This window comes from Zea mays, chromosome 9 (genome assembly GCF_902167145.1).
Source record: "Zea mays cultivar B73 chromosome 9, Zm-B73-REFERENCE-NAM-5.0, whole genome shotgun sequence".
Lineage (NCBI taxonomy): Eukaryota > Viridiplantae > Streptophyta > Magnoliopsida > Poales > Poaceae > Zea > Zea mays.
In genome coordinates this window covers 101668204-101683887 of record NC_050104.1, presented here as the reverse complement: position 1 = coordinate 101683887, position 15684 = coordinate 101668204, and the positions used below count along the sequence as shown (strand labels likewise).

The 15684-nt window shown below is 43.9% G+C and overlaps 1 protein-coding gene across 1 annotated transcript; it reads left to right on the top strand.

Moving 5' to 3' along the window:
- The first annotated feature begins 13774 nt into the window (after positions 1 to 13774).
- Positions 13775 to 15469, top strand: LOC109942573 (uncharacterized). The gene is made up of 2 exons (XM_020544664.1): positions 13775 to 13827; positions 14887 to 15469. Exons 1-2 carry the CDS (start codon positions 13775 to 13777, stop codon positions 15410 to 15412), a joined length of 579 nt encoding a protein of 192 aa, XP_020400253.1. The 3' UTR covers positions 15413 to 15469.
- The last annotated feature ends 215 nt before the right edge of the window (positions 15470 to 15684 follow it).

Below are 15684 nucleotides of genomic sequence, written 5' to 3'. Positions count from 1 at the left end.
ACTAAATATCTCAAGATTCGTTTTACGGTCGTAAGGTGAGCTTCCTTAGGGTCGGCTTGGAATCTTGCACACATGCATACGGAAAGCATAATATCCGGTCGAGATGCACATAAATAGAGCAAAGAACCTATCATCGACCGATATACCTTTTGATCTACAGATTTACCTTCCGTGTCGAGGTTAAGATGCCCATTGGTTCCCATGGGTGTCTTGATGGGCTTGGCATCCTTCATTCCAAACTTGTTTAGAATATCTTGAGTATACTTCGTTTGGCTAATGAAGGTGCCCTCTTGGAGTTGCTTCACTTGAAATCCTAAGAAATACTTCAACTCCCACATCATTGACATCTCGAATTTTTGTGTCATGATCCTACTAAACTCTTCACATGTAGATTCGTTAGTAGACCCAAATATAATATCATCAACATAAATTTGGCATACAAACAAATCATCTTCAAGTGTTTTGGTAAAGAGTGTAGGATCGGCCTTTCCGACTTTGAATCCATTAGTGATAAGGAAATCTCTAAGGCATTCATACCATGCTCTTGGGGCTTGTTTTAGCCCATAAAGCGCCTTAGAGAGTTTGTAAACATGGTTAGGATACTCACTATCTTCAAAGCCAGGAGGTTGCTCAACATGGACCTCTTCCTTGATTGGTCCATTGAGGAAGGCACTCTTCACATCCATTTGATAAAGCTTGAAGCCATGGTAAGTAGCATAGGCTAATAATATACGAATTGACTCAAGCCTAGCTACGGGTGCATAGGTTTCACCAAAATCCAAACCTTCGACTTGGGAGTATCCCTTGGCCACAAGTCGAGCTTTATTCCTTGTCACCACACCATGCTCATCTTGTTTGTTGCGGAAGACCCATTTGGTTCCTACAACATTTTGGTTAGGACGTGGAACTAAATGCCATACCTCATTCCTAGTAAAGTTGTTGAGCTCCTCTTGCATCGCCACCACCCAATCCGAATCTTGTAGTGCTTCCTCTACCCTGTGTGGCTCAATAGAGGAAACAAAAGAGTAATGCTCATAAAAGTGTGCAACACGAGATCTAGTGGTTACCCCCTTATGAATGTCGCCAAGGATGGTGTCGACGGGGTGATCTCGTTGGATTGCTTGGTGGACTCTTGGGTGTGGCGGTCTTGGTTCTTCATCCTCCTTTTCTTGATCCTTTGCATCTCGCCCTTGATCATTGCCGTCATCTTGAGATGGCTCATCTCTTTGATCTTCTCCTTCATCAACTTGAGCCTCATCCTCATTTTGAGTTGGTGGAGATGCTTGCGTGGAGGAGGATGGTTGATCTTGTGCATTTGTAGGCTCTTCGGATTCCTTAGGACACACATCCCCAATGGACATGTTCCTTAGCGCGATGCATGGAGCCTCTTCATCACCTATCTCATCAAGATCAACTTGCTCTACTTGAGAGCCGTTAGTCTCATCAAACACAACGTCACAAGAAACTTCAACTTGTCCAGTGGACTTGTTAAAGACTCTATATGCCCTTGTGTTTGAATCATATCCTAGTAAAAAGCCTTCTACAGTCTTAGGAGCAAATTTAGATTTTCTACCTCTTTTAACAAGAATAAAGCATTTGCTACCAAAGACTCTAAAATATGAAATATTGGGCTTTTTACCGGTTAGGAGTTCGTATGATGTCTTCTTGAGGATTCGGTGTAGATACAACCGGTTGATGGCGTAGCAGGCGGTGTTGACCGCCTCGGCCCAAAACCGATCCGAAGTTTTGTACTCATCAAGCATGGTTCTTGCCATGTCCAATAGAGTTCTATTCTTCCTCTCCACTACACCATTTTGTTGTGGGGTGTAGGGAGAAGAGAACTCATGCTTGATGCCCTCCTCCTTAAGGAAGCCTTCGATTTGTGAGTTCTTGAACTCCGTTCCGTTGTCGCTTCTAATTTTCTTGATCCTTAAGCCGAACTCATTTTGAGCCCGTCTCAAGAATCCCTTTAAGGTTTCTTGGGTATGAGATTTTTCCTGCAAAAAGAATACCCAAGTGAAGCGAGAATAATCATCCACAATAACTAGACAGTACTTACTCCCGCCGATGCTTATGTAAGCAATCGGGCCGAATAGGTCCATGTGTAGGAGTTCCAGTGGCCTTTCAGTCGTCATGATGTTCTTGTGTGGATGATGAGAACCAACTTGCTTCCCTGCTTGGCATGCGCTACAAATCCCGTCTTTCTCAAAATGAACATTTGTTAATCCTAAAATGTGTTCTCCCTTTAGAAGCTTATGAAGATTCTTCATCCCAACATGGGCTAGTCGGCGGTGCCAGAGCCAACCCATGTTAGTCTTAGCAATTAAGCAAGTGTCGAGTTCAGCTCTATCAAAATCTACCAAGTATAGCTGACCCTCTAACACTCCCTTAAATGATACTGAATCATCACTTCTTCTAAAGACAGTGACACCTACATCAGTAAAAAGACAGTTGTAGCCCATTTGACATAATTGAGATACAGAAAGTAAATTGTAATCTAATGAATCAACAAGAAAAACATTGGAAATGGAATGGTCAGGTGAAATAGCAATTTTACCCAATCCTTTGACCAAACCTTGGTTTCCATCCTCGAATGTGATAGCTCGTTGGGGATCTTGGTTTTTCTCGTAGGAGGAGAACATTTTCTTCTCCCCTGTCATGTGGTTAGTGCACCCGCTATCGATGATCCAACTTGAGCCCCCGGATGCATAAACCTACAAAACAAGTTTAGTTCTTGACTTTAGGTACCCAAATGGTTTTGGGTCCTTTGGCATTAGACACAAGAACTTTGGGTACCCAAACACAAGTCTTTGACCCCTTGTGCTTGCCCCCAACATACTTGGCAACTATCTTGCCGGATTTGTTAGTTAACACATAAGATGCATCAAAAGTTTTAAATGAAATGCTATGTTCATTTGATGCACTAGGAGTTTTCTTTTTAGAAAACTTAGCATGGATTGGTTGCCTAGAACTACATGCCTCACCCTTATACATAAAAGCATGATTAGGACCAGGGTGAGACTTCCTAGAATGAATTCTCCTAATTTTGCTCTCAGGGTAACCGGCAGGGTATAAAATGTAACCCTCGTTGTCCTGAGGCATGGGAGCCTTTCCCTTAACAAAATTAGACAATATTTTAGGAGGGGCATTAATTTTGACATTGCCCCCCTTTTGGAAGCTAATGCCATCCTTAATGCCAGGGCGTCTCCCACTATAAAGCATACTACGAGCAAATTTAAAATTTTCATTTTCAAGTTCATGCTCGGCAATTTTATCATCTAATTTTGCTATATGATCATTTTGTTGTTTAATTAAAGCCATGTGATCATGAATAGCATCAATGTTAATATCTCTACATCTAGTGCAAATAGTAGTATGTTCAGCGGTAGATGTAGAGGGTTTGCAAGATTTTAATTCTACAACCTTAGCATGTAATATATCATTTTTACTTCTAAGGTCGGAAATGGAAGCATTGCAAACATCTAATTCTTTAGCCTTAGCAAGCAATTTTTCATTTTCATTCCTAAGGCTAGCAAGAGAAATGTTCAATTCTTCAATCTTAGCAAGCAAATCAACATTATCATTTCTAGGATTGGGAATTGAAACATCACAAGCATTTGAATCAACCTTAGCTAACAAATTAGCATTCTCATTTCTAAGGTTGTCAATAATCTCACGGTAAGTGCTTAGCTCACTAGATAATTTTTCACATTTTTCTACTTCTAGAGCATAAGCATTTTTAACCTTAACATGATTTTTGTTTTCTTTAATAAGGAAGTCCTCTTGGGTGTCCAAGAGATCATCCTTCTCATGGATAGCACTAATCAATTCATTTAATTTTTCTTTTTGTTGCATGTTTAGGTTGGCAAAAAGAACGCGCAAGCTATCCTCCTCATTGCTAGCATTATCCTCATCACTAGAGGTTTCATATTTGGTGGAGGATCTCGATTTTACCTTCTTCCTTTTACCGTCCTTTGCCATGAGGCACTTGTGGCCGACGTTGGGGAAGAGAAGACCTTTGGTGACGGCGATGTTTGCGGTGTCCTCGTCGGAGGAGGAGTCGGTGGAGCTCTCGTCGGAGTCCCATTCCCGGCAAACATGGGCATCGCCACCCTTTTTCTTGTAGTACTTCTTCTTCTCCTTTCTTCTCCCCTTCTTGTCGTCGCCCCTGTCACTGTCACTGGAAATAGGACATTTTGCTATAAAGTGACCGGGCTTACCACGCTTATAGCAAACTTTTTTGGAGCGGGGCTTGTAATCTTTCCCCCTCCTTTGCTTGAGAATTTGGCGGAAGCTCTTGATGACGAGCGCCATTTCCTCGTTGTCGAGCTTGGAGGCGTCGATGGGTGTTCGACTTGGAGTAGATTCCTCCTTATTTTCTTCCGTTGCCTTAAATGCGACCGGTTGTGCTTCAGATGTGGAGGGGCCATCAAGCTCGTTGATCTTCTTTAAGCCTTTGATCATCAATTCAAAGCTCACAAAATTCCCGATTACTTCCTCGGGAGTAATTAGTGTATATCTAGGATTGCCACAAATTAATTGAACTTGAGTAGGGTTAAGGAAAATGAGTGATCTTAAAATAGCCTTAACCATTTCGTGGTCATCCCATTTCTTGCTCCCGAGGTTGTGCACTTGGTTCACCAAGGTTTTGAGTCGGTTGTACATGTCTTGTGGCTCCTACCCTTGGCGAAGTCGGAAGCGATCGAGCTCCCCCTCGACCGTTTCCCGCTTGGTGATTTTGGTCACCTCGTCTCCTTCGTGCGCGGTCTTTAGTGTGTCCCAAATCTCCTTAGCATTTTCAACCCTTGCACCTTATTATACTCCTCTCGACTTAGAGAGGCGAGGAGTATAGTTGAGGCTTGGGAGTTGAAGTGTTGGATTTGGGCCACTTCGTCATCATCATAGTCTTCATCCCCTACGGATGGTACCTGTACACCAAACTCAACGACATCCCATATACTTTTGTGGAGTGATGTTAGGTGAAATCGCATCAAATTACTCCACCTAGCATAATCTTCACCATCAAACGTTGGTGGTTTGCCTATGGGACGGAAAGTAGAGGTGTATGTTTAGGAATGCGAGGATAGCGTAAGGGGATCTTACTAAACTTCTTGCGCTCATGGCGCTTAGAAGTAATGGATGGCGCGTCGGAGCCGGAGGTGGAAGGTGATGAAGTATCGGTCTCGTAGTAGACCACCTTCCTCATCTTCTTTTTCTTGTCGCCACTCCGATGCGACTTGTGGGAAGAGGCTTTCTTCTCCTTCCCCTCCCCCTTGTTGCGGGACTCTTCCGATGTAGCTTTCCCGTGGCTTGTAGTGGACTTGTCGCCGGTCTCCATCTCCTTCTTGGCGTGTTCTCCCGGCATCACTTCGAGCGGTTAAGCTCTAATGAAGCACCGGGCTCTGATACCAATTGAAAGTCGCCTAGAGGGGGGTGAATAGGGCGAAACTGAAATTTACAAAGTTAATCACAACTACAAGCCGAGTTAGCGTTAGAAATAAGAGTGAGTCCAAGAGAGAGGGCGTAAAACAAATCGCAAGCGAATAAAGAGTGTGACACACGGATTTGTTTTACCGAGGTTCGGTTCTAGCAAACCCACTCCCCGTTGAGGTGGTCACAAAGACCGGGTCTCTTTCAACCCTTTCCCTCTCTCAAACGGTCCCTCGGACCGAGTGAGCTTTTCTTCTCAATCAATTGGAACACAAAGTTCCCACAAGGACCACCACACGATTGGTGTCTCTTGCCTCAATTACAAGTGAGTTTGATCTCAAGAAAGAATGAGAAAGAAAGCAATCCAAGCGCAAGAGCTCAAAAGAACACAACAAATCTCTCTCACTAGTCACTAAAGCTTTGTGTGGAGTTGGGAGATGATTTGATCACTTGGGTGTGTCTAGAATTGAATGCTAGAGCTCTTGTAAGTAGTTGGAAGGTGGAAAACTTGGATTACTTGAATGTGGGGTGGTTGGGGGTATTTATAACCCCAACCATCAAACTAGCCATTTGGTGAAGGCTGCTGTCGACGGGCGCACCGGACACTGTCCGGTGCACCAGCCACGTCACCTGGCCGTTAGGGTTCGACAGTTGGAGTTCTGTCTTGTGGGCCCGCCTGGCTGTCCGGTGGCGCACCGGACAAGTCCTGTAGACTGTCCGGTGTGCCACCCGCGCGTGCTCTGACCTCTGCGCGCGCAGGCGCGCATTTAATGCGTTGCAGTCGACCGTTGCGCGCGAAGTAGCCGTTGCTCCGCTGGCTCACCGGACAGTCCGGTGTGCACCGGACATGTCCGGTGAATTTTAGCGGAGCGGAAATCCGAAGCTGGCGAGTTCAGAGTCGCTCTCCTCTGGGGCACTGGACACTGTCCGGTGTAGCACCGGACAGTCCGGTGAATTATAGCGAAGCTCCTCTGAGAATTCCCGAAGGTGAAGTGTTCAGCTTGGAGTCCTCTGGTGCACCGGACACTGTCCGGTGGTGCACCGGACTCTGTCTGGTGGCACACCAGACAGTCCGGTGCGCCAGACCAGGGCACACTTCGGTTATCCCTTGCTCTTTTTATTGAACCCTTTTCTTGGTCTTTTTATTGGCTTATTGTGAACCTTTGGCACCTGTAGAACTTATAGACTAGAGCAAACTAGTTAGTCCAATTATTTGTGTTGGGCAATTCAACCACCAAAATCAATTAGGAAATAGGTGTAAGCCTAATTCCCTTTCAATCCATGACCAGACGTTGTATGATCCCTATCTTAAAGGCATTGCAAAAATGGGGAGGGAACCATCCTATCGGGCAGTTTCGAAAATGGAATTTGAGTTTAAACAACAGTTTACCAAAGAGGATGCCAGGGAACTTATATTCCAGGAGACATTGCATTATCATCCCTAAATCTGAATATTAGTCACTTTAAACACAAACTTCAACCCCGGGTTAGCGTTAGAAAGAGAATAAAAACAATTGGAGTGAGGGAGAGACGTTCTTCTTGCTAGAGTTGCTCAAATGATTGCAGATTACTTAGGGAGCAACTTAGTTGATATGAAATCAAGCGCAAGCAAGAGAACTAGAGAGGGGAAGGGAATGATTAAATCTCAAATGAAGACCAAACATAAGAACACATGCGATTTATTTCCCAAGGTTCGGCTTCAAAGAACCTACGTTCTTGTTGATGAGTCCATAAGGATGAGTCTGTTTCAACCATTGCTTTAGCGTCGAGCGTACTCGTGATCCGCGTGTGCTGCTACTCTGTCATCCTCAAAATAAATGTATTTATGCAGTTTTGATAAAAATAATATTAATGAAAAAATATATATTATAAAGATATAATTACTGCACTTTAAAAAAAAGAAAGTAGAAAAAATAATTAAATAATTAAAGTTAGAAAATGTTTTAGATATTTTTTGAATACATGTGGTTTGTTAGATCTAAGGTTAGGTTAGGGTCGAGCGTACCTGTAATCCGTGTGTGCTGCTACTCTCTCATCCTCAAAATAAATGTATTTCTCGAGTTTTGATAAAAATAATATTAAAGAAAAAAATATATGTTATAAAGATGTAATTACTGCACTTATAAAAAAAGAAAGTAGAAAAATAATTAAAGTTAGAAAATGTTTTAGATAATTTTTGAATACATGGACGCATGATGACAGATACGAGTTGAGGAGAGGAGGAGGGAGTAGTCGAGTTCGCTTTTGGAAAGGAAAGAAAAAGGCAGGGAACAGCAGGCGGCAGTTGGTGAAGATCAGGATGGTGCAGGCCACGTAACGTAACCGCGTGCGGAAGAGCTCAGACCACCGGAATCCAACAATCCAGAATTCCAGATTGCGCTGCGGTCTGCTCCCCGGGGCACGAGCTGCCAGCTCACTCCGGACGCTTTCGTGTGGCCGTAGCGCGTGTCCCGTCCTAGTACGGACGATGGGTCATGGGCCCGTTTCGTTTTCGCTTTGAGGGAGCTTTTTTTTTGTGTGGCCGTTGGTACCTACAGAAACGGACTTCACTCCAGCGTTTTGGGCCTTGATTATTCGTTCGACTGTTTGCGGGCGGCGTCCGATCCGGACTGTCGCGGCCTCCCGTATAAGACTAAGGGTCTGTTTGGTTGGGCTGTGGCTGTGAAAAAAGTTGCTGTAGGCTGTGAGCTGTGGAAAAAGCTGCTGTAGACTGTAAGCTGTTAAAAAGCTAAAAACCGTTTGGTGGAAACCACTAAAAGTCGTTAAAAAATCTTCGATATATGTTTTCACAGTTCCATCCGAAAAGCCACTAAAAGCAGGTCCAGAGGTGCTTTCAGATTTGCACTACGAGAAAGTCGGCTTTTAGAAAAAGCTGCTTCCTGGATCCAGCCCTTTGGTTGGCTTTTGACTTTTAGAGGCACAAAAGCAAAAGCCAAAAGTCAAACCAAACACACCCTAAGACCAACTCCAGCAACACTCCCCATCCCACTCCGCATCCGCATTTTGCACGGTCTGAGGCACTATTGCGCTCTCCAGCAGGCTCCGCATCCGTCTCAGCAAAATAGACGCCGTGTCCCTGCACTCCCCATTTCCACGCTTTCTCTCTCCTCTCCGCAGCTCTCTGCGTGCGCGCGCGGCTGCTCGCGGGCCCCAGGTGTCATAGACTGCATGCGGAGTGGGATGGGGAGTGTTGCTGGAAACGGAGACGGATACGGAGAGGAGAGAGAATGTGTTGGCCGCGCGTTTTAGGGATACGGAGAGGGAGTCTGCTGGAGTTGGTCTAACTGCAGCGGTGTACGCTGCCCTTCCCCCTCCCCTTGCATGCGGCGCGTAGGGGGCACCCTATGGCCGCAGCGGTGCCTCCTACAGCGTCTCCTACGTATTGGTCCCCTTCTCTCTCCTCCCAGATATAGCGTGTCACCGTTCATCACCCTAAACACTGTGCTGTGGGTCCACGAGTAATTTTTAGTAGATAAAAAATTGATAGTTGGTATAGAAAATGATATTTTATAGTGGTAGTAGGGTACAGGGGGAGTATTTAGGGGGTACCGCTGCGGGAGATGAAAAAATATGGGGAAAATAGGGGGAAAAAGTGATATAGGGGGAAAAATTTAGAGGTAACGGTTGCGGATAGCCTAAACAAATCTGTGGGATTCTCTTTGCAGGCCGCAAGTACATGGGCTTCCTCTACAAACCCAAGTGCACTGAGCGTTTTGTTAGGTATGCTGGGCGTTGACCTCCCGTCACAAACGCCATTTCTAGGCCATCCCCAGCCGATCCCCTATCACATCCCTATCACACTTTATTTCAAACTGCACTTTAAAAACAATGTTAAACAATATTATTTACTGAAGACAACATTACGACGACGTTGTCTAGCATTATCGCATGCTTCTTCCTCTTCCCGCCCCTTCTGACAGTAGGCTCCACCCAGCCTCAGCATGAGAAGGCAACACATGTGTCACACCCGGATTTAAGGACAAATTCAAATGCATCTCATATGCGCGCCAAATTAAATATCACACATACAATGACTCGATGTATAGAGACTAATGTCATAAACTTTACTAGTATAGTGCCCGTGCGTTGCGACGGCGACGACATATAAATTATTCGATAAAATGTTAGTTCATAATAATTACAATGTTCTGTGACGATATGTTAGGGTGAAGACAGACAATTTACATTAGCAATACTTTCTTAAGAAGGAAGTTGAATAAGCAGAGAGAATGGTATTGCAGCCAAGAAGCAAAAAAGTAAGAAAAGGGATGCAAAAGTAACCACCTATTGTTTGTCCCCCAACAAATACAAGCGTGAAGTATGGAGATCTCTATGTATATACCTGTGCGTTGCTACGGTGATGTATAAGAAAATTATGTTATATTTTAGTAGTTACCTTTCGAAAATGGCATGTACAAGTTGTCACAGCTTGTCTTGAGGATTCCAGCATCGTTAGAGAAAACAAGATGATTTTCGGAGTCAACACCCCAGAAGAAAGGGATGCTACCATCAATGTCCTACATTTAAACATGGCATTGCAACTTAAGGCTCAAGCCACAACCAACAAAGGTAAGGTGAACTTACAACAGTGACAAAGGTGGACTTCGACAGGGTGTTATAAAGGATGAATTACAAACTTCCCACCGAGGTCTCTCACAACCTGGCAGGCTACAAGAACACATGAGTCTGTTTGCGAAGCCATCACAAAGAACAAAAGCTCCAAACTTGAGCAACAACAGAAGGGCTAAGATGGCAAACTATCTCAGGATCAAACTTACATGAGCTTCTAAGTTAACAACCAGAATTCAGGATACCAGGTGACCGTTTAGTATGAGTTAGAAATTACTAAAGACTAAACAGTGAAGAGGCTGGGGCTCGACATTGGGGTGAAGAACTCCTCAGGCTCGATGAGGGGGATGAACTTGGTGAAAGTGATAACCACCCTCACTGTTGGCACAACGGGGATTGCATGCAATCTGCATGAATGACAAACATGAATAATGAGCTGAATGCAAATCTACATTGCACTTAGGAGTACCGAAATGAGCTATGTGCAACAAGATAATTACAAGAACAACCTTTAGAAAATTATATAATATATTGTGGCAAGAAGCAGCCGAAGGTGCACAAAGGCAACCAATTGATGGCGTCCACACTTCGGTGAACACCACTTTGTGAAACATATAGCAAAATTTGGACGAGTGCTCCAAGCTGTATGTCTAACCAATTTCTACTTTCTACAACACCAGAGGTTTAGTTTTTACCATTAGGTTTCATTTGTCATATAAATAAACTGAGTCATCAAACAAGACAGTATCAATGCAGGTGAGGTGAGTGCCAGTTAAGTAAGTTCCCTTAAATCTGTGTCCTAAGTGTTGGTACTGTTCTGGAATAAACTAAACAGTGAAGAACCGTTAAACTATCAATATAAACAGTTCTCTTTAAGTAAATTCCCTTAAATCTGTGTCCTAAGTGTCGGTACTGTTCTGGAATAAACTAAACAGTGAAGAAGCATTAAAATATCAGTCTAAACAGTTCTCTTTTCTTTCCCTTGATATTCAGATAGCACTCTCCACAGGTTTCTTATTGAGCAGAAGAGCTATGTTACCTTTACTGGGAAAGTCCCCGGTGGGAACTTGGTGGTGAGCAGCACGCGGAGCCGGCGCACGACGCACACACGGCTAGCCAGGATGTCCAGCAACGACAAGAATTTGTCGACGCTCAGGGGGAAGTCCTCCGTGAGCCACACCGACGGCCACAACGTCTTCACCATCTCCTCCTCCTTCCACTTGGCTCCACCCATCGTCGTCGTCCCTGGGTGCCGGCCGAAGATACCGTCCTCGCCACGCCTCATCGATGCACATGATTACCTACTGTCAAAATAGAGGTCAGTGTAAGTGAGCAGAGGCTGAGGCACTTACGTTGGTAGGAACCAACACAGAGAGGCAGCAATGGTAGACGACGAGCCCGCACCCCGTGGAGCGAGCATTGCAGGACCCTATCCAGTTGCTGCTACAAGTGCAAGCTGATTTGCAACTGACAAAAGCAAGATTCACAAATAATGAACTGAGTCACAAGCAGAATAAGAACCAGATCCCAAGAAAGAAATATGTATAGCGACATGCAAACAGAAAGGCACTGACTACCTAGAGAAGTCAGTGATATTAGATATATTTTATCAGAAATATTCGATATGATGGGTAAATAATTAATGATAGTTAGATGCCCGTGCACTGCAACGGCACATAGATTATCTTTTGATAAAATATTAGTGCACAACATACCAAGAGCATATAAGAGCAATAGAAATGCAAAGAAAAAATACATGATTACCAACACCAGCCACCTCAAATTGGGACATTAAATAGTATTAAGAGAAGTAACAATACCAAACCCTAAACCTTTTATCATTGATTCAGTAAATCCGTAGAAATATTGTCCATAACTTGACTGACAAGTGGTACGATCAAATGAAATCTGGAATGAATAAGAAACCCTCGAGTGGTTCATCTATTAAGCTCCTAGGAGTTTGGCATAAGATGTATACAGTTTATCTCTCATAAAGAAAACCAAAAGAGGTTAGTTTTACATCTATTCTCTATTGTACCATAGTGATCTGAAATAAAATGAATGAAGAATGCACAAACGGTTCTTATTTTTCTATAGGTATATACCTGTGCATTGCAACAGAAGACACTTACCCGCACGTCGAAGAAAGGAAATGTTACGGAGATACGTAAAGAACTAAAGAAGTGATCTAATAAAACAAAATTAGTGCGTCGATCAAAACAAGAATAATGTGTAAACAATATTCGCCTCACCGATGCACATGATTACCTACTATCAAAATAGAGGTCAGTGTAAGTGAGCAGAGGCTGAGGCGCTTACGTTGGTAGGAACCAGCACAGAGAGGCAGCAATGGTAGACGACGAGCCCGCACCCCGTGGAGCGAGCATTGCAGGACCCTATCCAGTTGCTGCTACAAGTGCAAGCTGATTTGCAACTGACAAAAGCAAGATTCACAAATAATTAACTGAGTCACAAGCAGAATAAGAACCAGATCCCAAGAAAGAAATATGTATAGCGGCATGCAAACAGAAAGGCACTGACTACCTAGAGAAGTCAGTGATATTAGATATATTTTATCAGAAATATTGGATATGATGGGTAAATAATTAATGATAGTTAGATGCCCGTGCACTGCAACGGCACATAGATTATCTTTTGATAAAATATTAGTGCACAACATACCAAGAGCATATAAGAGCAATAGAAATGCAAAGAAAAAAAAATACATGATTACCAACACCAGCCACCTCAAATTGGGACATTAAATAGTATTAAGAGAAGTAACAATACCAAACCCTAAACCTTTTATCATTGATTCAGTAAATCCGTAGACATATTGTCCATAACTTGACTGACAAGTGGTACGATCAAATGAAATCAGGAATGAATAAGAAACCCTCGAGTGGTTCATCTATTAAGCTCCTAGGAGTTTGGCATAAGATGTATACAGTTTATTCTTCTTTTGATCGACACATTTTTCTTGTTTTATTATATCACTTCTTTAGTTCATATGCCTGACGCTTGGCCTAAAAAAATCAGGATCAACAACATTTCCTTTCTTCGGTGTGCATGTAAGTGTCCCCTGTTACAACACATATATATATCTAGTTAGCACATAAAAACGGTACTATAAAAAACATCACAGCTCCTCTCATGAACATTTACATCAGTAGATCGGCTTGTCTTTATAGACTGCAGGAGTCCAATTTTATTTTTATCATAGCCTTTTTCAAAACGGACGAGATATTCACATATTTGTATGCGATTTTAGCGTTTTAGTGTTGTTGCTGCCTCACCAGGTTCCTCAAACAAATAATGAAGGATCCGCCATGATGGATCCTGCCATGATCAAAGTATGCCAGCTCCACATACAAAACCCGGTTTTTTGTCACTCGATACACATTTCATACTCCATTAAAATATAAAATGATTGGTGCTGGGCTTGAAAGGTTAGTATTTGGAAAGCCATTGTTTCATCTCACAAAATGGAAAAAATCCAAGTGGTGTGTGTGCTTGTGAACATGGAATGTATGCCTAGAAACTTTATCGCAATATTCAGCTGTAGTGACCACTATGCTGTGAACATTTTAGCCAACTGACATATCATTTTACTGCAATTTACGGTTCCACATCCTTTACCGAAGAACTTACCATTGTACCATTGTATCAATCCGGAGCTTGCAGGTGGATGACTTTCCATTGTCCTGTGCACCTAGACATCATGGCACGGTTGTATCTCACTCACATTGGTAGGGAGCCTTGTCGTGTAGCGCTCATGACCGGTGAGCCTGAGAGAATCGGCATCCTCACCAGGCTTGAAGCACAGCGGTAACACTCCCATTCCCACGAGACTGTTGTGGTGGCTGTTCGCTTCAAATTAAAGTTAGTTGTTTGGACTCTTGTAGCTGTAACCCATATATAGACAAAACACTATAAAAGTAGTATAAGCCGGTATGGATTAAAGACAAACGAAAATGGTTTTGTCAAAAAAAATATTGTGAAATTTTGGTAGCCAACAAAGAAACGACAGTTGTATGATATGCATCTACCAATAACATTGGTCCCTTGGCAGCCCAATCCCAAGAACTTCCACTATCATATTCCTCTCCAACCATTACTATATATGATGCCCATCAACTTTATATCTCTAAAATAAGCATAACCAGTGTAATGGCCTAACAAAGAAATACTTATTGATAAGAATAATGATCTCAAATTCATATGCATTTTGAAAGGCTGCTTGGCTAAAAAAAGGGTGAAGCGTGTCTTTGGTGTAATCACTTTTTGCTACCAATTAAGGTTATCTGTTCAAATTAGTATGAAGGCAAACTGTGTTCCTTTTTGGTCTTAATATAATGCTGAATAGTATGATGATGGAAACCTAGCTTGGTAAAGAAAAAACTGACCATTGCAGCATCGAACACAAAAACAAGACCATTGCTTGCATGTTCCAGATATCAACCATCATAAGATGTTCAACTCCTGGATGTTGAACCTGGTCCATTCCTAATTCAGTGTGACACATCAAAACAAATCTAACGGTTGTTCACAGAATCCATAAATGCATTACAAAACGAAATTTGACTTTGAAAGTTTAAGCCTTGTTCGATGCACCTAACAAGAAATAGGAAGCAAAGTTTTAATTGAGAAATTATGTAAGAGATCAAGTGAGAAAATAAGTGATCTGTTCTAGACAAGTATGCAATGTTATGTTAGAAAGCAGAAAATGGGTTGCACAGGCCTAACAGTGATAGGAACGGTATAAAGCAAATATGTTAAGAACCCCCGGATTTAACAGATAAAGAGAAGTACCTAAGCACAAACATATGCAGTAAAGCAGACCCGACAAGATCAACATCCAAGAATTCAACATATGCAGTAAAGCAGATCCAACTCCAGGTCCTTGTTCGTTAGCAGCAGGGCACCCTTGGCCAGGTTGGTCCGCGAACGATGGGGCCACGCGCTATCGACGTTGTCGGTACCCCTTGGCGATGGTGTGGTGCCTCGATGTGGGGAAGCGCCGAACCGGGGCAGGAATTGGGGACACGAACGTCGACGCACGGAAGCGCCATCCGCGGACGGGAAGGGAGAAGAACCTAGGATTTGGGGACGCCATGGGTCGAGGGCTCGGAAGCGCCGTCCGCGAACGGGAAGGGAGGGGAACCGGGGATTTGGGGACGCGAACGTCGACGCGCGGAAGCGTCGTCCGCGAACGGGAAGGGAGAGGAACTGGGGGCGGGATTTGGGGATGCCATGGATCGAGGGCGCACGCGTGGTTTGTGCCGGCGAGGAGCCGGAGCGAGATCTACGCACCGCGGGGATTTCGAGGAGAATAGAGTCGGACATGCTGTGTGCGGTGGAGGGGTGGTGGGGAAGGGCGGGGGAACTGAAGAGCTACTACCTTGGGTTGTGATGACGACCTTGACCTTGTTGCCATCGTCGTCAAGCCCATGGTGACCTTGGTGGGCAGGGACCGATGACTCCACGCCATGAAGGCGGCGGCTGACCCTCGTGGGCGTGAGGTATTCGACCGAGCCAATGGTGGCCGGCGGCGCTAGCCCAGACTTATGCGGCTGGTGGCGCTCGATCGGGCCTATGGATGAAGTGACGGAGCTCGAGAGGTGTGCGGAGCGGGATTCCGAGGGGATTGGCGGGGATGACGTGACATACCTCGTGGTGGGCGTG

Coding starts and splice junctions, on each gene's coding strand:
- LOC109942573 (XM_020544664.1), top strand. CDS start 13,775: ATGACCGGTGAGCCTGAGAGAATCGGCATCCTCACCAGGCTTGAAGCA. Junction 13,828..14,886: donor ACCAGGCTTGAAGCACAGCG/GTAACACTCCCA, acceptor GCAGTAAAGCAG/ATCCAACTCCAGGTCCTTGT.